This window comes from Piliocolobus tephrosceles, chromosome 6 (genome assembly GCF_002776525.5).
Source record: "Piliocolobus tephrosceles isolate RC106 chromosome 6, ASM277652v3, whole genome shotgun sequence".
In the NCBI taxonomy this organism is placed as follows: domain Eukaryota; kingdom Metazoa; phylum Chordata; class Mammalia; order Primates; family Cercopithecidae; genus Piliocolobus; species Piliocolobus tephrosceles.
In genome coordinates, this window is record NC_045439.1 from 147,927,649 (window position 1) to 147,950,393 (window position 22,745).

The window sequence follows — 22,745 nt, forward strand, 5'->3', positions numbered from 1 at the left end:
GGGCTTTGGGAAGGGACAGGGATTTGCCTTGCAAAATCCATTCAAACAGACATCCAGGGAACCTGACCCCAGGGAGGGACCCAGAACAGCATGGGCTACCAGATGGCCCCCAGGGGGCCCCCAGACTGGAGGGAGGGAGAGAGGAGAGATGACTCTGAGGGGTCGGGGAAAGGGAGGACGAAGAGTCCTCCAAGTTGTTACCATTTCCAGGAGGCTTGGTCAGGCCCTGTTCTGGCTCCATCTCTCTGGCCCTAGAATTGCTCTTCTGCAGATGATTTCTGTGCTGGGAATTCCCTTAGCCCCAGCCTCCACTTGGCAGTTTATTGTCTTAATTCCTCAACAAGAGTGTCCTCCCTCACCCTCCATCCTGCCCTGGACCAGACCTCCAGCCGAGGCAGTTCTAGGGCCTGGGTGAGGGTCTCCACTGTTGTTGGGGATATGCAAAGCCCCATGGCGGGGGACCCAGGGCAGAAAGCCAGGCCCCAGAGGGGAAGGAAGTCATGGGTAGAGCTCCCTACCTCCCCAGTTGGGCTAAGAAGGGCGATAAGAGGAGCAGATTAGGCAAGAGGAAGTGGGCTGGGTTGAGCTGGGCTGGTGCTGAACTCCCCGGGCCTGGGGCAGAGTGTGGGTCAGGCACCTGAGCAGCTGGGGCTGAGCCTTGCCAACCAGAGCAGCCATCCCTCCACCCCAGTCCCGCTGCAGGCCGGGGTGCAGAGCAGAGGCGGGCACCCGGAGGAGAGCACGGTGGAGGCAGGCGCAGGGGCTGCTCGGTGGGGGTCCAGGCTCCAGGCAGTCCCAGAGGCCCAGAGGTGGGAGTCTGGTGAGGTGGGTGAGGGGTGATTGCCTTGCCTCATGTGCACCTCATTTTCATGGGGAGGAAGCATTGAGAAAGAGGAGCCGTGTGTTCAGCAAACTTTGCTTATTCAAAACACTCCATTCCAGCTGGGTCCTGTCCCCACCTGACCCCTGCCTCTGCAGTGGTCCCAGCTTTTGGGGTCAGACCCCCATGCTCTGGCCCCTGCCCAAGGAAGTCCTTTCTCCTAGTAAGCTCCCTGCGCCTTTCCTCTGTCCAGGCCTGGGCAGCAGTCTCCCCAGTCGATTTCCATGTCGTCCTTCTCCAGCCCTCCTGGGCCAAATCTGACCGGGGCCCACCGCAGGGACTGAGAGGCCCTGGCTCCAAGGCGACTGGGCCTCATGAGCACCTCTCCGCCTTGAGCAGCGCAGAGAAGGAAGCCCAGAGCAGGAAGTGCCGAGACGCACAGGGTGGGGGTGGGGGCGGGGGCTTCCAGAAGAGGCGGGGGCTTCCTGCTTCTGCCTCCTTGGGCAGAAGCAGTGACCACAGGCCCCCATGGCAGGCAGGGCGAGTGGGAGGAGGCTGATTTACAAGGCAGATGGGCCTCTGGCTAGAGCTCAGCCCTGCACTCAGCCAGGGCCACCCCAGGGGCTATAAGAGCACCTAGATTTCTGGAGCAGCTCAGAGACGGGTGCCATGTGAGCCCAGCTTGGCTCCCCCTCCTGGCTGGCCTCCTTCCTGCCCTTCTTCTGCCCGCCTGTGTCTGCCCAGACTCTCCAAAGAGGAACACTTGGCACCATGTCTCTGCTCAACCCTGTGCTGCTGCCCCCCAGGGTGAAGGCCTATCTGAGCCAAGGGGAGCGCTTCATCAAATGGGATGATGTAAGTGGGGCAGGGGCCTTGGCTTCTGGGGCACCTGGTCGTGGGGGCCGGGCTGCTCGGGGGCTTTGCTGGGGCAGGAGGATTGGTTTATGTCTCCTAGGACCCAGGCGCCTGTGTGGTTTGGCCAGGCAGCTGACACCACTGCCTGGATAAACAAACCTGTGGTTAAGGGTGTATGTCCCCAGCTGCAGGGCTAAGTCTCGGTGTCTAGGTGTGAGAAGTTGGTGAGCTGCCTGGTTGGTCACTGGAGGCAGTTTATTTGGGTCTGCATCTCTTCTCCTTCAAACCCCCAAGAGAACAGGAGGAAAGTACAGCCCAGAGCTGAGGGAGGCCAGGAGGAGAGGTGAGCTCGTCTCTGCTCCCAGCACAGATGCTTTGCCCTTGCTCTGGCAGGGCGCTTAGACCCAGCTCCTTCACCCCTCCATCGGGCATTGTCCCATCCAGGGAAGCCTTGCTCTCCCCTGCGCTGCTGGGGGGACAGCCACGAAAGGCCCCTGGACCTAAGTGAGAACTAGAGGCTTCTGCTTCCAGGGAAGGAACTGATTTGACTTCTGCTACCCCTTGCTGGGCTCAGCATTGCTCCCCGATGCGTGTCTGCAGGGAAGGGAAAGGCGCTGCTGCACCCTGCAGCCCTCTCTCTGCTGTGTCTGTTCCTTCCTACATGGGGCAGCTCCCAGCCTCTGGTTCTCCTGGCCCCTGAAAATGTTCCCTTAGGCCAGGGATTGTCTTAGGCTGGGGAGAACAATATGGAGATCCTCCTTCAGGGCGGGGAGGCTGCTGGGCTGGCCCAGTCTGAGAGTTAAGAGTGCTGGGCTGGTCCCAGGAAGGGAAATGAAGGCTGGGTGGGGGAGGGAAGACGGCCCTTAGTGCTAGCGTGGAGGGAGGTGGGATGAGGGGGTCTGGGTCTAGGCCCTTTGGGGCTGGGCTAGGGGATCTCGCTGCTCAAGACTACGGGTTGGGGCCCTGTGGTGACAAGCTTCCTGCTTCCCTAGGAGTGATGTGGGGTTGGTGCAGCATGGTGGTGGTGGCATGGAGGTGACATGCCCCAGGAGCCTGTGGAATGAGGGAAGTGGCTCAGAATGAAAAGCGAAGTGGCCTGTCTCAGTTCCTCTGGGCAGTGTGTGTAACTTGACTGGGCAGAGGGTCACAGAGTGGCAGTGGAGGGCCGGGTTGGCGGCTAGTAGAGACTGTCCTTCTTCCTAAGCTGGCACCTGTGTACCTGGCTGTTCCCTTCCCCTCTCCAAGGTAGGGCATTGGATGTTCCCTGGATCCTGACCTGCACAACAAGAATGTCCCAAGCCTAGCCACAGGGCCCATGCTGCTGTGAGACAGGGCTCTGCTTTCAGGCTGCTTTCGGCACAGTTAGTGGATGACATGGGTACGCTGTGCCATGTTGAATAGGCAGAATACATAGGATGTAACCAAATCCCAACTTTATTTCGTCCCCGTGGCCTCTTTACCGTATATTTGGTAGGAGAAGCTCTCCTCCTGGCCATGGAAGGAAACTCTGCAAGGCCACAAGATATTACATTTACTCTCAGGTAACACAGTCCAGTGGTCACTTTTCATCACAAAACCCAGTCCAATGTCAGAAACTGGCTATAATCAAAACTCCAACCTTTATTTACATTAATGTCTTCTACCCTCCTCCTTCTAGGAATGGTTTCAGGTAGGCTGGAGGCCCCATGGAAAGGGCCTTGGTGGGATTCCCTGCTGGTCCTGCTCAAGGCCCCTCTAGCCATGAGCTGTAGGGAGGGGGCTGGGAAAGGGGCAACCAAGTTCTATTTAAATAGGGGCTGTCATAAATTGGCTCATGCTTTCTGAGCCTGGCAGAAGTTTAAAGCTTATTCTTTCTCTGGAGGACATTTTTGAGGATTCTTGGGGGACCCTCCCCTTCGAATGGGGATCTCTTGCTTGAAGTCACCCCAGCATTTCCATTTTAGAGGTCACTCACAGCTATGTCTTCAGCCCCTTGTTACTACCTTCAGCTTCCTGTGGCTTTAGGCCCTTTGCCCCCACTCTCCCATGGGCCCACCCTGGACCCCAGCAAATACCCACGCATCTGCTGTCCCAAGGGTGCAGGCTCGTCTGACAGGCCAGCACCCCCACTCTGCCTCGCACATATAGCCAGCCCACTGTAGCCCACTAGCTCTCCTGGGCAGAAGTCCGACCTCTGTCTGTTATGCCTACAACTTCAAGGATCACAGGGGCCTGTTGTGGGGTTGGGGGCAAGGGAAGGGAGAGTATGATGACAAATACCTAATGCATGTGGGGCTTAAAACCTAGATGACGACAGGTTGATAGGTGCAGCGAACCACCATGGCACATGTATACCTATGTAACAAACCTGCACAGTCTGCACATGTATCCCAGAACTTAAAGTATAATAATAATAATAATAAAAAGAGATCACAAAAGCTTTCCAAGTAGAGTTGAAACTCCTCACTAGGCTTAAGGTGGGGGATCAGGCACTCCAGCTCTCCCTTGGGGAGGTAAGGGAATGGAGCTCCCAACACAGCTTTCTCAAAATTGGCTTCCCCACAAAAATTTTCTCTTTCCCCCGTACTCTAACTCTAACCTGATCTGAGAACATTTTTTGGATCATTTACTTTGTAAATGCTGCATTTGGTCTGTTTTAGTGTGTGGCAACTATTGTGCCTTGCTGGAAACCTTAATTTTAATATCTTGTTATATACACATACAAAGACCATTAAACTAAAAGGTAGCCTATGTGCTCTGTGAGTGAGTGGAACAGGACTTTAGAAGGTGAGTTCATTCATTCATTCATTCATTCATTTACTCATTCAGCAAACACCACATTCAAGCGCCAAGCACCAAGCACCAAGCTCAAGGTCTAGCACAGGCTTGTTGTCCTGGAGTCCATGAGTCCCTGGTGATTTTCTAGGTGGGCTTCTAGGTCTGTGACCCACATCTCCCTGGTTACTACAGCACATTTCAGGAAGCGTTTTCAGAAGCTGGGGGGCTCGGGTTGTCCTTGAAGTTATTTCAAGCAGAGGAGATTTGGGCACTTAGGTTTGGAGGTGGGAAGGCTTGGTGTCTTTATGGGACAGTTGAATGGATGGAGTAGGAGGTGTTCATGGAGGGAAGAAGGGGCATATCGAAAGTTAGGTGGCATTTGGATTGTGCAGGACCTTAGATGCCTGTGCAGGAGTTTGGACTCTTGGCTCTCGCTGTGTCAATCTCTCCTGGGTGGCAGTAGGGAGTCTCCCTCTATGAGATGAGGTAGGTGCCAAGATCCTGTTTAGGTTCTAGAGGGAGAAAGTCTATTTGGGCTTTAGAAGGGAAAATTCTTCTCTTCCAGAAATGGCATCCCCAAATCCTCTGTCCCTCCCGGTGCTTAGCTCTAGACAACAAAAGGAAATGCCTTCAGATTTCTGGGATGGGCACCTCCTGGGAAGATAATGAGCTCTGAAACCCTGGCCTGGACCAGGGAGGCTTGGCCCGAGGTCTCGGAACAGAGTGCTGGCTCCTTCTCTCTGCAGGAAACTACAATTGCCTCTCCAGTTATCCTCCGTGTGGATCCTAAGGGCTACTATTTATACTGGACATATCAAAGTAAGGTGAGAAAACCCTTGTGTGCCATGGCCCTGGACTCCCGCTTATCCACTGAGGCATGGATGATGGGGAGTACAGAATGGCCTGGAAGGATGGCTCCAGAGGCTCCCCTGTGGGTAGGGGCTGTTTGCTCTGGAAAGGAGGATGCAGTCACTCCAACCTGTGGCTACCCAAATGTTCCATCCTTAGCATCCCTTGGGGAGAGAGAGAGACAGGCAAAAGCACTGCTGCTGAAGGCTGATGCTCTGCCTGTGGCTGTGGGTTGACCTGGGGCTCTGGGAGATGAGAGATAGGCCCCAGCCGCTGGGCAGAAGGACGGGAAGGGGAAGCCGAAGAGGGTCCAGGATGGTGGAGGAGACACTGCAGGCTTCAGCTCGCTGCCAGGGAGGAATGGACATAGGGGAAGGGAGGAGGATCCGCATGAATAGAGAGAACCTGGGCCATAGGAAGGGAAGGTGGGGTCCAGGTGGACCTGGGGAACCCTGGCATCTAGAGAGAGTTGTTGGCCAAGTGGAAACTCCCTTCTCCCTGGTGCTCATTCTTGACCTGGACTTTTTGTCCCACATCCCTTCTTTGCTCCCACCGGGATCCCCGCCCCCCACCCCCACCCCCAGGAGATGGAGTTTCTGGATATCACCAGCATCCGGGACACTCGCTTTGGGAAGTTTGCCAAGATGCCCAAGGTAGGTGTGTCCAGTAGCAGCCCAGGTTCAAGCACAGCTACTAGCTCCATGGGGCAAGGGCAGGGGGTCCCTGTGGGGGTGGGAAGCCTGACTTCTGGAGCACAGGGAATGGTTCCTGGGCTGGGCAGCAAGGACCGTGGCCGGAAGCCAAGGAAGGGGAGCGGCTGCTCCTGGGCTCGCCTGGGCTCTGAGCTTCAGAACTGGGCGCAGTGAGCTGAGATGGCAGGGATCTGGGAGGAGGGGTCAGCTCCTGCCCCTAAAGCACCCCAGCTTGTCCGGGAGGGGTGGCTTACACCCCCACCCCTGGACTAGTTTGCCTATATTTGTCTAATGCTGGTAGGAAAATTGGAGGAAGGGATTGGTGGGAAGCGGGTTTTCTGAGACTGGGAGCTAAGAATCCATCTTCAAACAGAAGTGGCAACCAACACACACAGGACTGCCAGGGCTGCCCCCCCGCCCGCCTGCCACCTTGGCTAACCTTTTCCTCAGGGCTTCTCTTTCCCATCCCAGCCGCTAGAGTCAGGGACAGGAAGATGCTAAGGCCTGTGGTTCCTGGGATGGGGATGGGATTCTGCCCAGTGGGCCACAGCCCAGGTGGCTGAGGGGAGGGCCAGAGAGAGCCACGCTGGGCAGGGAGGGAGCATACCTCCATCCTAACCATGCCACCACGTGCTGCAGAGCCAGAAGCTCCGGGACGTCTTCAACATGGACTTTCCTGACAACAGCTTCCTGCTGAAGACACTCACCGTGGTGTCTGGCCCGGACATGGTGGACCTCACCTTCCACAACTTCGTCTCCTACAAGGAGAACGTGGGCAAGGTGTGCCAGGGAACACTGGGCCTGGGTCTGGGCCCCTGGGATAGCCTGGACTTCCTGAGAGACACAGGCCTGGGCTGGGGTGCTCAGGAGCCTGACTGCTGCTCTCTGTGGTCCTGCAGGTCTGGGCTGAGGACATACTGGCCCTAGTCAAGCATCCGCTGACGGCCAACGCCTCCCGCAGCACCTTCCTGGACAAGATGTAAGCGCCCCCTACCTGGCCTGAGCCCTGGTGCTAAGTGTGCCAGCCCTGGGCCTTGACGGGCTGCTTTCTGCCCCCCAGCCTTGTGAAGCTCAAGATGCAGCTCAACTCTGAAGGGAAGATTCCGGTGAAGAAGTGAGACCCCCCAACCCCTCCCCAGGCTTCCAGGGGCTCCCCGAAGCTTTTCTTTTCTAGTCCTGACTCCTCTCTCTACCTGGTGCCTTTCTCTGTCCCTTCAGCTTTTTCCAGATGTTTCCTGCTGACCGCAAGCGGGTGGAAGCTGCTCTCAGTGCCTGTCACCTCCCTAAAGGCAAGGTGAGTGGATCCCCCAGTATCGTTGTCCCCACCAGAAAGCAACTTGGCCAGGAATAGTGGGTCGGGGAGCAGAGATGACATTACAGCCCCAGCCAAGAGCCTGGAGAGCCAATCAACCCTGGAGCTGCTGGTTACTGACACTAGGCGCGGGGGTGGAGCCAGGGCAAGGGGGTAAGACACTGGGCTCCAAGCAGGTTTGTCTGTATCCCCTACCCTGGGTGGTGGGGGTGCTGGGCTGTGGTTGACGGACTGTGTTCAGGGCAGGCAGCAGAAACGGCGTGCATTCCCAGTCTAGTGTTGGGAATGGGAGCTGCGCGTGAATGTTTTCAGCCTGGAGGAGCGAGATAAGGTCTGTGGTGGCAGGCGGCAGTCTGCAGGGATCTGGAAGTCTGCAGGGTATGGGGGAGAGGAACTGAACCAAAGGCGGAAGCTGCCAAGATGCAGACTTCTGCTCTGTACAGAAAAGCATTTTTCCCTGTCTTTTTAGTTAAATAATTAAATTTTAATTACAAGTTGTAAGCAGGGTCACCCCATGAGGCACCTTATGTGCATTACAAAAAGGAGCCCTCTGGGCTGATACGGCCCTGAGCCAGGGTTCAAGCCTGGCCAGCAGAAAGGACCTCAGCCCCTGTCCCTGCTTGGCCAGTCCTCTTGTGTGGGTCCCAACCTGTGCCCCATGGAGCCTTTTCTCCTGGTAAGAATTTGGAACATTATAAATAAACAAAACGAAGATCCCCATTGATCACCTACCCACATGAATCCCAGGACCAGCCTTTACCCCACAGCCACAGCTCTGTGGAGCTGGTGACTCCTTGATGCAGTCAGTCACAGGGATCCAAATGTGTCATTGGGGAGAGGTAGGAATGAGCTCCTGCGGCTCCCCTATAGCCAGCGCCACTTACCCGTGGTCAGCACACATCCACCTTCCCTCTCTCCTGCCGCCTGAGCTCCTCACTCGGCTCAGTCCTCCTTATCTATCTGCTTTCCTTGTGTCTCAGTAGAGGATACTGACCCAACTTTGCTTGGAGCTGAAGCTCCAGAGGCAGGGATGCGTCTGGGGAGATCCAGTTAGACTCTCCTGCTCAGACCCTCTGCTCCAAACTAAGACTGATGTTGGCCTTCCAGTGTGATTCTGAAAGACATTTAATGTTTTTTTGGGGGGAGTGAAGGAATGCAAAGGCGCAGAACCCATGAATACCACAAAAGTACTTTTTGCTTCTATTTCTGTAGATTTGCCTATTCTGGTGGTAAAGTAAATGAAATCATAAATATGTGCTCTTCAATGTCATAATTCATTTGTCATAATGTTTTCAAGGTTTGTCCATGTTGTAGCATGCATGCATTTCTTCATTCCTTTTTATGGCCTAATAATATTCCATTGTATGGATATACCACGTTTTGTTCATCTGTTTATCAGTTGGTAGATGTTTGGGTTTTTCATACTTTTTGGTTATGAATATTTGTGTACATGATTTTGTGTGAACATGTTTTCAATTCTCTCGGGTATATACTCAGTGGTGGAATTGTTGGGTCATGTGGTCACTCTATATTTAGCATTTTGAGAAACCACCGAATTGTTTTCTTTTTTTTTTTAATTGAGACGGAGTCTCGCTCTGTCGCCCAGGCTGGAGTGCCGTGGCCGGATCTCAGCTCACTGCAAGCTCCGCCTCCCGGGTTGACGCCATTCTCCTGCCTCAGCCTCCTGAGTAGCCGGGACTACAGGTGCCTGCCACCTCACTCGGCTAGTTTTTTTGTATTTTTTTTTTTTTTTTAGTAGAGACGGGGTTTCACCGTGTTAGCCAGGATGGTCTCTATCTCCTGACCTTGTGATCCGCCTGTCTCGGCCTCCCAAAGTGCTGAGATTACAGGCTTGAGCCACCGCGCCTGGCCCGCCGAACTGTTTTCTAAAGTGAGAGCGTTGTGTGGGGATTTATTTATTTATTTATTTATTTATTTATTTTTGAGACAGAGTCTTACTCTGTGGCCAAGGCTGGAGAGCAGTGGTGCGATCTTGGCTCACTGCAACCTCTGTCTCCCAGGTTCAAGCAATTCTCCTGCCTCAGCCTCCCAAGTAGCTGGGATTACAAGCATGTACCACCATGCCGGGCTAATTTTTGTATTTTTAGTAGAGATGGGGTTTCACCATGTTGGCCAGGCTGGTCTCCAACTCCTGATCTCAGGTGATCCACCCTCCTTGGCCTCCCAAAGTGCTGTGTGGGGTTTTAGTTTTGTCACATCCCACTAACACTTGTGATTGTCTTTTATTTTAGCCATCCTAGTGGGAATGGTATCTCATTGTGGTTTTGATTTGCATTTCTCTAACAACAAATGATATTGAGCACCTTTTTGTGTGTTTATTGGTCACTTATATCTCTTCTTTGGAGAAATACCTGTTCAAATTCATTGTTCATCTTTCAATTGGGTTGTCTTTTCGTTGACTTATCTCTTATCCGATGTCTGATTTGCAAATATTTTATCCCATTCTGTGGGTTACCTTTTCACTTTCTTGATGGTGGCCTTTGAAGCACAAAAGTGTTTAATTTTGATGAAGTTTAATTTATCTTTCTTTGTCCCCGTGCTTTTGGTGTCTCCAAATATTATTGTTGAATTGTCCTCCTTTCAATTCTATCAGTTTTTGTTTCTTATATTATGGGGCTCTGTAGTTAGGTGCATATATGTTTGTATGTAAATTGCTTCTTTTTGAATATTTTTGAATATTTTTTGAATATTTAGAAAAGACAGCCTACTACCCTGACAAGCAGCGCCATTTCTTCTGACCTCTTTTCTACCTCATTCTGGTCATTCTTAGTTCTGATCCTGCCCCAGCCGATGGAATAGCCACTGTACAAAATCAGGGTCAGAGCAAACCAGCTAAGCGTGCTCTCTGCTCAGCAACCAGGGCCTTGAGAAGTGGGTGCTTGGGTGTCCTTGAAGTTCTTCTGTCTGCCTTGAGCCTGCCTTCTGACCAGGTCCCCTTGACCAGGGCTGGGCCGAGTTTGTGGTTCTTAGCTCTGAGAAGGTGAGGGCAGGGGCAATAAGGTGACTATGCCCCCAGAATGATGCCATCAATCCTGAGGACTTCCCAGAACCTGTCTACAAGAGTTTCCTCATGAGCCTCTGTCCTCGGCCAGAAATAGATGAGATCTTCACTTCTTAGTGAGTTTCTTGGGTTGTGCTTGTCATGGGAAAAGGGTGGTGGCCAACAATCCCCTCCTCCCACCTGCCATGCCGGGAATCAGGAGGCTTCACTGGACAAGGGGGTTGTCTAAGCCTCCGGGCCCAAGGGATGTGGACCTGCGCTCTTCTCTCTGGCCTGCAGCCATGCTAAGGCCAAACCCTACATGACGAAGGAGCACCTGACCAAATTCATCAACCAGAAACAGCGGGACTCCCGGCTTAACTCCCTGCTGTTCCCGCCAGCACGGCCTGACCAGGTGCAGGGCCTCATCGACAAGTATGAGCCCAGTGGCATCAATGTGCAGAGGGGTGAGAACTAAGGGAACCCCTTGTCCCCTGTGGTCCTGTCCTGCCTTGGCAGTGGGGCTGCAGCCCTGACAGCTATCTCCTGTCCCCCAGGCCAGCTGTCACCTGAGGGCATGGTCTGGTTTCTCTGTGGGCCGGAGAACAGTGTGCTGGCCCAGGACAAGCTGCTGCTCCACCACGACATGACACAGCCACTCAATCATTACTTCATCAACTCGTCCCACAACACCTACCTGACAGGTGGGCCCGGATAACCTCGGTGCCAACCTCTGCTTTCACAGGGGTTCCCTGCATCCTCCACAGGGGTTGCCCACATGCTGCTGGCCCTGAGAATAACACAGACCATGATGGAGTGGGGTGGGGGAGAGCTGGGCTGCCTTTGGGTGATGCCCTCACCTCTTCCCCATCCTTTGGCTCAGCCGGCCAGTTCTCAGGCCTCTCCTCGGCTGAGATGTACCGCCAGGTGCTGCTGTCCGGCTGCCGTTGCGTGGAGCTAGACTGCTGGAAGGGGAAACCCCCTGACGAAGAGCCCATTATCACCCACGGCTTCACCATGACCACAGACATCTTCTTCAAAGTGAGACCCAGGGCACAGAGGCTGGTGGTAGTGACAGTAGGGAAGGGCTCTGGGCCAGAAGCTTTGAGGGGTTAGAGGGCTGAAGCTAGAGAGGGGGAATGGCTGGAAGGCCTCAGACCAGTGGGGACCAGAAGGGATTGGGGGCCAATGGCGGCTATCCAGTTACATATATGTGTGTTTTGAAACTAGGCAGGGGGGAAAGTGCCATCATGGGACAGGCAGTCAGAATGCTGACCTTCTGTTCATGGAGTCTCCTTCTCCTCCAGGAAGCAATTGAGGCTATTGCAGAAAGCGCCTTTAAGACCTCCCCCTATCCTATCATCCTGTCGTTTGAGAACCATGTGGACTCGTGCGTATCCAGGCCCATTTAGCCACATTTTCACCCAGTCCCCAGTCTCCTGCCTGCAACTCTTCTCCCCACAACTGCCCCAGCCTCTAGCCATCGCCTGCAGCTTCTCCCATGTCTCAATATTATCTCCCTAAGGCCCCATGTTCTCCTGCTCGAGTCCCTCCCTCCCTGACCTCCTGGCCCCTGATCTGGGTCATCAAGGGCACAAAAGGATACATAATAGGGTTGGTGCTGAGTGACTGAACCCCACCCCCACTTTTGCTCCCTGCAGACCCCGCCAGCAGGCTAAGATGGCTGAGTATTGCCGGACGATCTTTGGGGATATGCTGCTCACAGAGCCCCTGGAAAAGTTCCCAGTGAGTGGGCTTTGCTGTGGGACATTTGGGCCTTGGGCCTGGGAACCTGGGGCAGGGTGAGGACCAGGTTAGGGAGGGAGACACTCCTAAGGATGCTAGGGTTCACTTGGTTAGATGTGAGTCTGGGATCCTGTCACCTACCACGTGTCAAGCTCTGTGCTGGGCTTCGGGGTATGCTAGTGACAAACACACAGTCCCTGCCTTCAGGTGTATTACCCTCTGGTGAGGAGACAGACAAATAACCAGGCCATTACAACCCAGTGGTTGTTATGAGAGCACCTGGGGAGTTCTGATCTGGTCTTGGGGGATCCGGGAAGGCTTCCTGGAGGAAGTGAGGGACAGGGCTCCTAGATTAGCCTGTTAGGTCCTCCTGGGGCAGATGGCCTTGGGCCAGGGTCCTATACTCAGGGACAGCTACAACAAGCGCCAGATGAGCTGCATTTACTCCAAGGGATAAGCTGGATTTATCTCGGTGAGAATGGGATGAGGAGCAGTAGTGAGAGGTGGATCAAGAGGAGTGGTGGACACCAAGGGAGCATGCTTGGTATTAAGGAGCTCAGGCTATGCCATGAAGGTGAGAAGATGGTGCTGACCTGCTCTCCACTCCATAGCTGAAACCAGGTGTCCCCCTGCCCAGCCCTGAGGATCTCAGGGGCAAGATCCTCATCAAGAACAAAAAGAACCAGTTTTCCAGCCCCACCTCCTCCAGTAAGGATCCTGGTGGGGAGGCGGAGGGCAGCAGCCCACGCAGTGCCCCTGCAGGTGAGGGCACAGGTGAGTCGGGGAGGACTATGGTGGGGGTATTAGGAGCAGCTGGAACAGGAGAGGGGCTGGACCTGGAGGAGCCATGCAGGAGCCAGTACCGACAGAGCTGTGTGTGGCAGTGTGGGCTGGCGAGGAAGGGACTGAGCTGGAGGACGACGAGGTGGAAGAGGAAGAGGAGGAGGAGTCAGGAAACCTGGACGAAGAAGAGATTAAGAAGATGCAGTCGGATGAGGTGTGTGGGGGTAGCCCTGGGCCCCCCTGTGTCATCCTTCACTGCTGAGCCCCTGGGTGGGGGCCTTGGGCCACATTCCTGGGCTCTACACCGTCCTCCTCTTCTTTGCCCTCCCCTCTCCTCCTTAGGGCACAGCGGGCCTGGAAGTGACGGCTTATGAGGAGATGTCCAGCCTAGTCAATTACATTCAGCCCACCAAGTTCATCTCCTTTGAGTTCTCTGCTCGTAAGTTAGCATGAGTGGTGTTGGCGGGTGGTCAGGCTAGCCTCAGGAGAAGCCTGTTCCGAGACCAAGCAGCTTGACGGGTGGGTAAGAGGAAGGGGGATCTCCCCCTTCCTTGGACTTGGGGCCCTGCCTATAAATACCCAGCCAGGGAGTCAGGCAAAGGGCTTGCTTAAGTGGCAGTGGCTCCCGGTTTCTCTAGTGAGGAACTTGGCACCAAACAGAATGCTCTGGAGTGTGTCAGTGACAGGCTGGGCGTTATGACAGGCCACCTTGGCTGGGATGGCCTGGGGCTCCTGCAGCTGCCTGCAGGCTCTGTGATTCCCAGGGCTGAACTGTGCTGTGGGCTGGCCCAAGTCCAGAAGCCCCGGCCCTGGGACATGAGACTTCCTGAGAGGGAGTGGAGGCAGAGAGAGCTACCAGAGCATACTGAGCCGTCACACTCTTCCCCTTTCGTGCACACCCCGGCTGTTTACCTTTATCTTCTCTGGACACAAGCACAGTACGTTCCTCTCACTCTCTGTGTATGTCCCGCACACGAGCACCTCTTTCTTTCTGTCTCCTCCTGTGCACAGCTGGACTTCTGTAGCACCGACTTCTCATCCCTGAACCCACAGCCTGCATCCCCGCCTGGGCACACTCATGATATGTACTATACTTAATGTGCCCCTCTCCCCAGTCGCGTTCAGCCATAGCTTACACACCTCACTCCCTGTGCACATCAAAGCACGTGTTCACATTTCATGTGTGCACAGCATGTTACTGACCCCCTAGGCTCAGCCTGGCATGTTCCCCATGCCCTCTATGTCCATCTATGGCATGTGGGCCTCACTCTCCACATCCATGGCACACACTCCACCCCTGTGCATACACACTGAGAACACCTCTCACCCCAGCAGGCACCGTGATCCATACACTTCTCCCAGAGGTTGGTCCCTAAACCTCAGGCCTCAGTGGAAATGCGGGTTGGAGGCATTTCCATAGGCCAGAGGGAGCTGCCCCAAAGGCGAGGCCAAGACCGAGGGAGGGGACAGCCTGATAAGACTCCTCCCCTCCCTTTCTCCCCCATATAGAAAAGAACCGAAGTTATGTCATCTCGTCCTTCACAGAACTCAAGGCATATGACCTGCTCTCCAAGGCCTCGGTGCAGTTTGTGGAGTATCCTTGAGGCCTCAGTGGCCAGGGTCCCTGGCTGGGGTGGGGAGCTAGAGGAGGGCCTGGGGACGGGGCCCCCAGGGTAAGCTGTTAGGTCCTCCTGGTGCAGATGGCCTTGGGCCAGGGTCCTATACTCTGGGACAGCTACAACAAGCGCCAGATGAGCCGCATTTACCCCAAGGGAACCCGCATGGACTCCTCCAACTACATGCCCCAGATGTTCTGGAATGCTGGATGCCAGATGGTTGCCCTCAACTTCCAGACGATGGGTGAGGGCATTCCCAGGCCCCTAAGAATCCTTCCCGGGTCGCTGTGCCCCCTACCTTTATATCCCTGAGGGGTCTTTGGAACAGCCTGGGGAGTCCTGCTGTTTGTGTACTCTGGGAACATGCCCAGGTATGTGAGAATTTGGGGGTAGAAATGCATTAGCCTGTGTGCCTGCGCATACATGATGGATGTGAAGATGCCAGGCTGGCCGCTCCACCCAGGTGTGTCTGTGGGCCACCTGCCCCAGCTGCCCCAGCGCTCGGCCTGGCTGTGGCTTTGCTCCTTGCTGCCTCCAGGCTATGGACCCTGCCTAAGAGAGGAGACACCCAAGGAACCAGACTGGGACAGGAGAAGCCCTCACCCTCAAGGTCCACCCAACCTCCCCATTCACCAGACAGCAAAGGCTGGGAATGGAGGAAATGGAGACTGGGCACAGCTACAGAGCTGGGCCTTCCTCACTGAGTGTCCTTGTCCCTCCAGACTTGCCCATGCAGCAGAACATGGCAGTGTTTGAGTTCAATGGGCAGAGCGGCTACCTCCTCAAGCACGAGTTCATGCGCCGGCCGGACAAGCAGTTCAACCCCTTCTCAGTGGACCGCATTGACGTGGTGGTGGCCACCACCCTTTCTATCACGGCAAGGCCCTGGGACAGACAAGTGGCCGGGAGGCTGAGGTCTTGAGTAGAAGGGCACAGGAGCCCACCCCTCACTCAACTCCCAACCCCCTCCCCTGATATCCTGGAAACTTCAGCCCCAGCCAGTTCCTGCAGTAACAAGTTGCCTTGGAAACTGCCTCCTCCTCAGCACTGGAGGCTGCCACTTGGTCCCCATGGAAACCAACGGGAAGGGCTGAGGCTGGGGTGGGGGAGGGGAGGAAGAGTGGGCAGAGTGGGGCAGCCAGAGCCCCAGGTCCTGGGGGAAGGCGTTGTTCCCTCTTTGAATGGGGAGGGAGGTGGGAGGCCCGCCTCTTCCCTTCATGCTAGAAGCACCCTGGTCCTCAGAGCTTAGCTGTAACCCGTGGGCTACACAGCCTCTACTCGTGGCCAGAGCTGAATGAGGTTCTTCATAACATCCAAGAACGAATGCTTCAGCTCTAGGGAGCCAGGGGCCCCAGATGCTTGGGGAAGAGCCTGGGTGGGGATTTGATGCTGGTTTCCCTGGGCCTCTGCCCCCAGGTGATCTCTGGGCAGTTCCTGTCAGAACGCAGCGTGCGCACCTATGTGGAAGTGGAGCTGTTTGGCCTTCCTGGGGACCCCAAGAGGCGCTATCGAACTAAGCTGTCACCCAGTACCAATTCCATTAATCCTGTCTGGAAGGAGGAGCCCTTTGTCTTTGAGAAGGTGGGGGCCAGGGCATGGCAGGGCAGAGTCTGTCTAGTTCTCGGCTTCTACTTACAGACAAAAGGAAGTAAATAAGGCAGCTGCTTGACCTTCTTCCTCCTCCTCTTTCTACCCCTCACCCTGGTGCAAAACCCAAGTTTTACAGAAGTTTACTTGGTAGGCAGAGTGTGTGTGTGTGTGTGTGTGTGTAGAGGCAGAAATGTGAACTCAGGGTTGAGGGTCCCATGGGGGTCTTTTGCCCCACTGGATACCCACCAGGAAAGCTGCCAAGTGCTGTCTGCACCAGGTCCCCTCAGCCCTGGGCTGCACATCTCGCCCTCCTCCCCTGTGTGGAACCAGCCACAGCATGAGCTGTGGGGATGTCTTTGTATACGGCCTAGAGTGTGCTCTTTGTCTGTCCTCATCAAATCTGGTGACACTCACCATGTTCTCACAGTGATGCTGAGACTTCTGGAGCCAGGGACGGGGGCAGCTTGGCTCCTTTCTCCCCTCCCAGCCTGTCATGTCCCCAACTCTCCCCAGATCTTGATGCCTGAGCTGGCCTCTCTCAGGGTGGCTGTGATGGAGGAAGGCAACAAGTTTCTTGGACACCGCATCATCCCCATCAATGCCCTAAATTCTGGTAAGGAGCGGGGTCCTTCTTCACTGTTCCAAGATCAGCAGCACAGGGTGGGGCAACTTCTGGAAGGGCGCCTGGAGTCAGGCCTTACCTAAGCCCCCACATTTCAAGGAGTAGGGCAGGAACAGTACCTCTCCAGGAACCTGACAGAGGCGGGAACTCTGCCCACCTAACAGAACTGCTGTAATTTTCTGAAACGGCTGGGGCAGTCTCTCAAGTAGCTGACACTTATGGGCATTTAAAATGTGCTAAGGGCTTATAATACATTCTCACAATAACCACATGAGTAGACACTCATCCCCTCTTCACAGACGAGGAAAGTCTCCGAGAGTTAAAGGAACCTGGCTGAAGTCACACAGCCAGGATGGTGCAGTGCCAGACTCAGACCCTTGGGTCCTGGGCTGTGTGTGCACAGCGCTGGCAGGAATGGGCTCTGGCTCACTGCCAACCCCGTCCTGTCTGACAGGGTACCATCACCTGTGCCTACACAGTGAGAGCAACATGCCGCTCACCATGCCTGCGCTCTTCGTCTTCCTGGAGATGAAGGACTACGTACCTGGCGCCTGGGCAGGTAGGAGCCCATGGCATGCCAGGAGCGCCAGGGTGTCTGTTCCCCCTTCCTTCCCATCCAGCCAGCCTCCACAGCGGGGTGAGATCCAGCTGGGGCGTCCTGGAGTGGGTGAGGACAGGGGAGACTTCCAGGCACATCTCCACATACACCATGTTGTAATGTCCTGTGCACCCACCCAGATCTCACTGTGGCCCTCGCCAACCCCATCAAGTTCTTCAATGCCCATGACAAGAGGTCTGTGAAGCTCACGGAGGCCATGGGAGGGCTGCCTGAGGTCTGTGTTGCCTGCACTGCTGCCAGGGGCTCACCAGAGCTCGGCCCTATTTGTGGGAGAGGATGGGGGGAGGGCCTAGTCCCAGGCTCGGGGAGAGAGGGCTGTCAAGCCCCCTTCCTAACCTGCTCTCCCTACACAGAAGCCCTTCCCACTGGCGAGTCCAGTTGCCAGCCAGGTGAATGGTGCGTTGGCCCCAAGGAGCAATGGGTCACCAGGTATGAGCTTCGGTCTGCACACCTACTCTGCACCCACAGACACTTCCCTTTAAAAATTTTCACCTGGGGAAGGAAGGGCTGTGTCTGAAACCTCAGTGCCAGGAAAGTGCGGGGCAGGGGGCACGTACTGCGACTCCCAAGGGGCGGGGTGGGGGAGGCGAATGGAGCCAAGGGGCCCCCCGGAGCACCTGCCAGCCCAGCTCATGGCTCTTGCAGCAGCCAGGGCCTGGGCCAGGGAAGAGGCTATGAAAGAAGTTGCGGGTAAGGCGTGCTGAGCCCGGTGATCTCGGGGATGAGCCTGGGGCGGGTCCGGGGCTCCTTGGGGATTGGACGGGCAGGGCGGCCTGGCTGGTGTTGTGCCTCATCCGGGCCTCCGCAGAGCCACGGACCGCCAGCCTGGAGGAGCTCCGGGAGCTAAAGGGCGTCGTGAAGCTGCAGCGGCGGCACGAGAAGGAGCTGCGGGAGTTGGAGCGGCGCGGAGTGCGGCGCTGGGAGGAGCTGCTGCAGCGGGGCGCGGCGCAGCTGGCCGAGCTCGGGCCACGGGGCGCGGGGGGTGGCGGGGCCGGCAAGCTCGGCCCGGGCAAAGGCTCTCGCAAGAAGAGGTAAGGCCCGTGGCGGTGCCCTGCCCTCTGCAGCGCGGGCGGCGGAGGATCTCAGGGCCTGTCCCCACGTGGCCTCCCCAGGAGCCTGCCTTGCGAGGAGAGCGCCGGAGCCGCGCCGGGCGAGGGCCCTGAGGGCATGGACGCGCGCGTGCGGGAGCTGAAGGACAGGCTGGAGCTGGAGCTGCTGCGGCAGGGCGAGGAGCAGTACGAGTGCGTTCTGAAGCGCAAGGAGCAGCACGCGGCCGAGGTGGCCGGGAGGGGCGGGGCGACAACCCCACCAGCCCCACCGACCCCACCCCCACCACCCCATCCACTCCTCCCACCGACCCCACCTCCCTACCGACTCCCCCGCCACCGACCCATCCCACCCTCCCACCGACACCCCCCTACCCCGAACTCCCTTTGCACAACAAAGGGCTTCTCGCCAAACCTGCTTCCTCTCCCCGCAGCAAATCTCCAAAATGATGGAGCTGGCCAGAGAGAAACAGGCGGCAGAGCTGAAGGCCCTGAAGGAGATGGCGGAGATGTACGACTGCCTCCCTCCCACACCTGCCTCACCTCGCAGCAAGGGCTCGGCCGCCCAAAACAGCTCCTTCATGCCTGTCTCTCTGCAGCGACACCAAAGAGATGAAGAAAAAGCTGGAGACCAAGAGACTGGAGCGGATCCAGAGCATGACCAAAGTCACCGCAGATAAGATGGCCCAGGAGAGGTGAGCCCTGGAGGGGAGGCCCAGGGCTGGGCAGACCCCACTTCAGGTGGAAAGGGGCCTCTCTACAAGTGGATCCTGACTCACTTCCCAAAGATGCACCTGTCCCCTGGCTCTCCAAAAAGCGGATCCCACCTGTCACCTCTGATCAGAGTGTCCTCCTCAGACAAAACACCGAGGCCAACACTACAGGGGCAGAGCCCTGGAGGCAGCCAAGCCTGCAGGGAGGGAGCTGAGGCCTTGGGACCGCAGCCTGTCCACTGTGGTGACACTGTTTCCCACGGAAGCCTTAAAGGACAGCGGGTTTTGCTGGGGAAATGGTTCCCTCAGAGGGCCCCATGGCTCCCAGTGGCCCCTACATACTCCTTGGGTCCCCGCGCCTGCCCCCAGCTGCTTCCTGCCCTATGTTGGATTTCTCATTTGCCTGCACCTGCGTAGACTGCGTGTTACCCTACTCTCCCTAGGGCTTTTCTCCCTTTTCTAAAACTCCAATTACACCAACAGGTTGAAGAGAGAGATTAACAACTCCCACATCCAGGAAGTGGTGCAGGTGATCAAGCAGGTGCGTCAGGGCTGTGTTCTTCCTAAACACACACACAATCTCTCTTCACGAGTGGGAGGGGTGGCCCCGGGCCCTGACTTTGCCCTTAGGAGATGCACTGTCCAGCGCTGTCCATGCAGCTGGGGTGGAAGGGGACATCCTGGGGTTCTGGCCTGTGTATGGAGGTTGGGGTACCAGCCTGAAGGGGTCTGTCTCTGGCCAGTTCTCATGTGTGGAAATGGTATGGGCTAACGCCTGTATCAGGGCCAGGGGAGGCTGGGACTGGCAAGGGGCGGGGGATGAAGAGGGAGTGAGGAGGCTTCCTGAGGTGCCAAGGAGTTAGAAGAGAGAATGGACCTGAAGCTCCCCTGGGGATCATTCACCACAGAACAGAGCTGCCACCTACTGGGTCCTGACCTGTGCCAGGCACTCTGCCAGGTGCCTCACATGAGCTGTCTTGTATAATCTTTTACAGTCCAGTGAGACAGGTGCTGCTATCCTTATCTTACAAATTTAAAAAACTACCTAAATGTTAAGGAATTTGCCCAAGGTCTTACAACTAGTTAGCTGGGATTACAGCTGGATTCTGACCCAGCTTGCCCGTCTGTGCTGTCCTGATTCTCTGCCATCCACTCCCACCCAGATGACAGAGAACTTGGAGAGGCACCAGGAGAAGCTGGAAGAGAAGCAGGCTGCTTGCCTGGAACAGATACGGGAGATGGAAAAGCAGGTAACAGGTTCACTACTGGGGCGCCCAGCAGAACTGAATGGGTTCTGGGGTGTAAAGGGGCCCTGCCCCAGGGAGCTGCCAGTCAGAGGGCAGGGAAGGGGCCAGCATCCTTCACTGTGGGGTCCCGAGGCCCTTTCAAATGAGGCAGCTCTGCAGATCTCTGCCTGGCTGGGATCCCTTTCTTGACAGGCTCCTGATGGGCTCCACCACTCCCCCACCCCGCCTCTCACCCCAGTCTCCTAGGAGCTCCGAACATGGATATTGGGCATCTCCTTTTCCCACTGTCCAGGGAGCGAGGGTGGACAGGGGGCCCTCCTGAGCCAGGCAGGGGTCCTTGCTGTCTCCACAGTTCCAGAAGGAGGCGCTGGCAGAGTATGAGGCCAGGATGAAGGGTCTGGAGGCAGAGGTGAAGGAGTCGGTGAGGGCCTGCTTCAGGACCTGCTTTCCCTCTGAGACCAAGGACAAGCCTGAGAGGGACTGCGAGTGCCCCCCAGAGCTGTGTGAGCGGGACCCAGTCATAGCAAAGGCAGATGCCCAGGAGAGCCGCCTTTGATGCTCCCATCCCACTGGGATATTTAGCAAGGATGTTCAGCCCCTTCTCTGGGATGTGGCTCTATTCCCCCAGGAAAAAGGAGCCCCAGCCTTCTGAGGCTGTGGGAACCTATGGCTGCCTTGGACGCTGTAGCCCCCTCCTCAACGGCCAGGCCAGAGGCCGAGACAGGACCTAGGCAGCCTCACAGCAGGGCCTCTCTGGGGCCTAGAAGTCTTCTCAAGCTGACTTCCTACCCCTACATCTCTAGATAGGTGTCATATATTTGTTGAAGGCAAAAGACTATGGACTGGGAGGCAGAAAGTGGGGTCCTGGCCCCGCTCTGCCTTTCCTATTGAGCAACCAGTAGTACCCCACTCTGGGCTCAGTTTCCTCACCTGGAGGGTTGGACCCACCCACCTGGAACCTCCACTCTAGCCCCAAACCCTCCAGCCCCAATGTTAGCAGCTCTGCCAGGCTTCCAGGCCCCATCAGGCCTGCCCTGAGTTGGCCTTGTCCACTCCTTGAGGCAGAGCCTGGCACTACCTCACAGCTCCCTGGGGACGGCCACTCCCTGGCTGAGGGCCCTCCCCTCCCCTCTGCTTGTCCAGAATGGGAGGCTGAAATGGAAAAGCTGCCTCAGCCCTGCTTGGCTGAGTCACGAGGGGCAGTGGCCTCTCGGGTGCTCTTCTACCCTGAACCTGGCTCACCCCTCTTCCTAGGCCTGGGGGCAGACTCTTCCTAGCATGTACCCCTCTCAGGCTGCCTGCCTGACAACGTCGGCATCATTTGCTCTCCTGAATTTGTGAGGTTTATTTATTTTTCTCCTTCCTGCTCCTATTAAAGAACCTCATCCCACTGTTTCCTGCTTAAGCCTGGTCTCTATTCTACAGGTAGGAAATGGGGGGCAGGGTAGTGGAGTGCCCCTGAAATGAAACAGGCTGGGGGAAAAAAAATCTCTTGGGAGCTGAACCCAGGGTGAGGTCCTGTCCAGAGTCCAGTGAAACAGCCCTGCCTCTGGGTTTGAAGAGGATTCACTTCCCCTTCTGCTGGCCCTGATGCCACGATCACTGGAAAATTATGTCATCCCCTGTTTGCCCCCACACAGATGTGGCCCTTCATTGTTTCCACTCTCAGGGTTGGAGCAGAAGAGCTGAGTACAAAGATGTCCCCTATTTTGGGGGAACTCCAAACTTTTAGGCAATCTAGGCCCCTTTAGGAAGACAGAGTGGGTGGATGCTCAGGCCCCTATGGCAGCTTTGGTTGACCTCAAAACTTGTTATAGAGGGGCTGGTGGGCAGCCACTCACTGCACCGATGACATGATCCATATCCCAAATAGGGACAGGCACTGTCTTGGGAGAGGCAGAGGGGGTTGATTCTGGGAAGAGATTGTTTTCTTATTAGAGTTACAGCAGATGCCATTAGCTGTGCGCACCTGTTCCTCTGGAAGGTAAACAGGTCCTCCTGCCCCCACCCTGCCATCCCATCCCTCTGGGAGTCTGACCTCTGGGATTCTACCAGGCCCTGTCTGTAGGGTGAGGTGAGGGGCCTGATCATTTACTGGGCTAAGGCCTAGCATTGATCAGCCTGCTCGCTACATCACTACAGACTGGATACACTGGGGCAGACCACCTACACCCCAGGGCAGTGCCCTATGTTCAACCTTTCTGCCGGCCACTGGGCTGTAAAGGTGAGGATTCAGGCCTAGAGGAACTCACTGACCCAGGCATGTACACGTAGGCCACAGCCAGAGCTCAGTGGAGCCCACTGGGCAGCCCCCAGATTTTGCTGATGACTGTTCAGGAGAAGGAAAAGCTGCCTTCCCCTCGCGTCTGGGCCAGGTCATGCCGAGTCTCTGGGCTCCCGGTTTGGAGCTGGGTGGCCCAGGAGTGGGGAAGGCGATGCAATTCTGCCCCTGGAGACGCCTCTGCACAGCAGACTGG

The 22,745-nt window shown here is 56.2% G+C and overlaps 1 protein-coding gene across 8 annotated transcripts; it reads left to right on the plus strand.

The window, feature by feature from the left end:
• Positions 1–1,292: 1,292 nt before the first annotated feature.
• On the plus strand, positions 1,293–21,663 carry PLCB2 (phospholipase C beta 2). 8 transcript variants are annotated; one of them, XM_023189358.1, is made up of 32 exons: positions 1,293–1,675; positions 5,179–5,256; positions 5,866–5,934; positions 6,613–6,753; positions 6,873–6,952; positions 7,034–7,087; positions 7,192–7,267; positions 10,323–10,423; positions 10,587–10,753; positions 10,844–10,990; positions 11,170–11,327; positions 11,594–11,676; positions 11,948–12,032; positions 12,644–12,806; positions 12,917–13,029; positions 13,158–13,254; positions 14,325–14,409; positions 14,551–14,675; positions 15,154–15,308; positions 15,848–16,012; positions 16,535–16,634; positions 17,098–17,202; positions 17,382–17,476; positions 17,616–17,691; positions 17,908–17,952; positions 18,071–18,293; positions 18,375–18,540; positions 18,743–18,819; positions 18,908–19,003; positions 19,505–19,562; positions 20,185–20,271; positions 20,621–21,663. In XM_023189358.1, exons 1-32 carry the CDS (start codon positions 1,592–1,594, stop codon positions 20,822–20,824), a joined length of 3,558 nt encoding a protein of 1,185 aa, XP_023045126.1. In that variant the 5' UTR covers positions 1,293–1,591; the 3' UTR covers positions 20,825–21,663. The 8 variants fall into 8 exon arrangements, 7 of the variants coding, with proteins under 7 accessions (XP_023045126.1, XP_023045127.1, XP_023045129.1 ...); XM_023189359.1 differs by having other exon boundaries at positions 17,911–17,952; XM_023189361.1 differs by having other exon boundaries at positions 12,644–12,794.
• Positions 21,664–22,745: the final 1,082 nt, after the last annotated feature.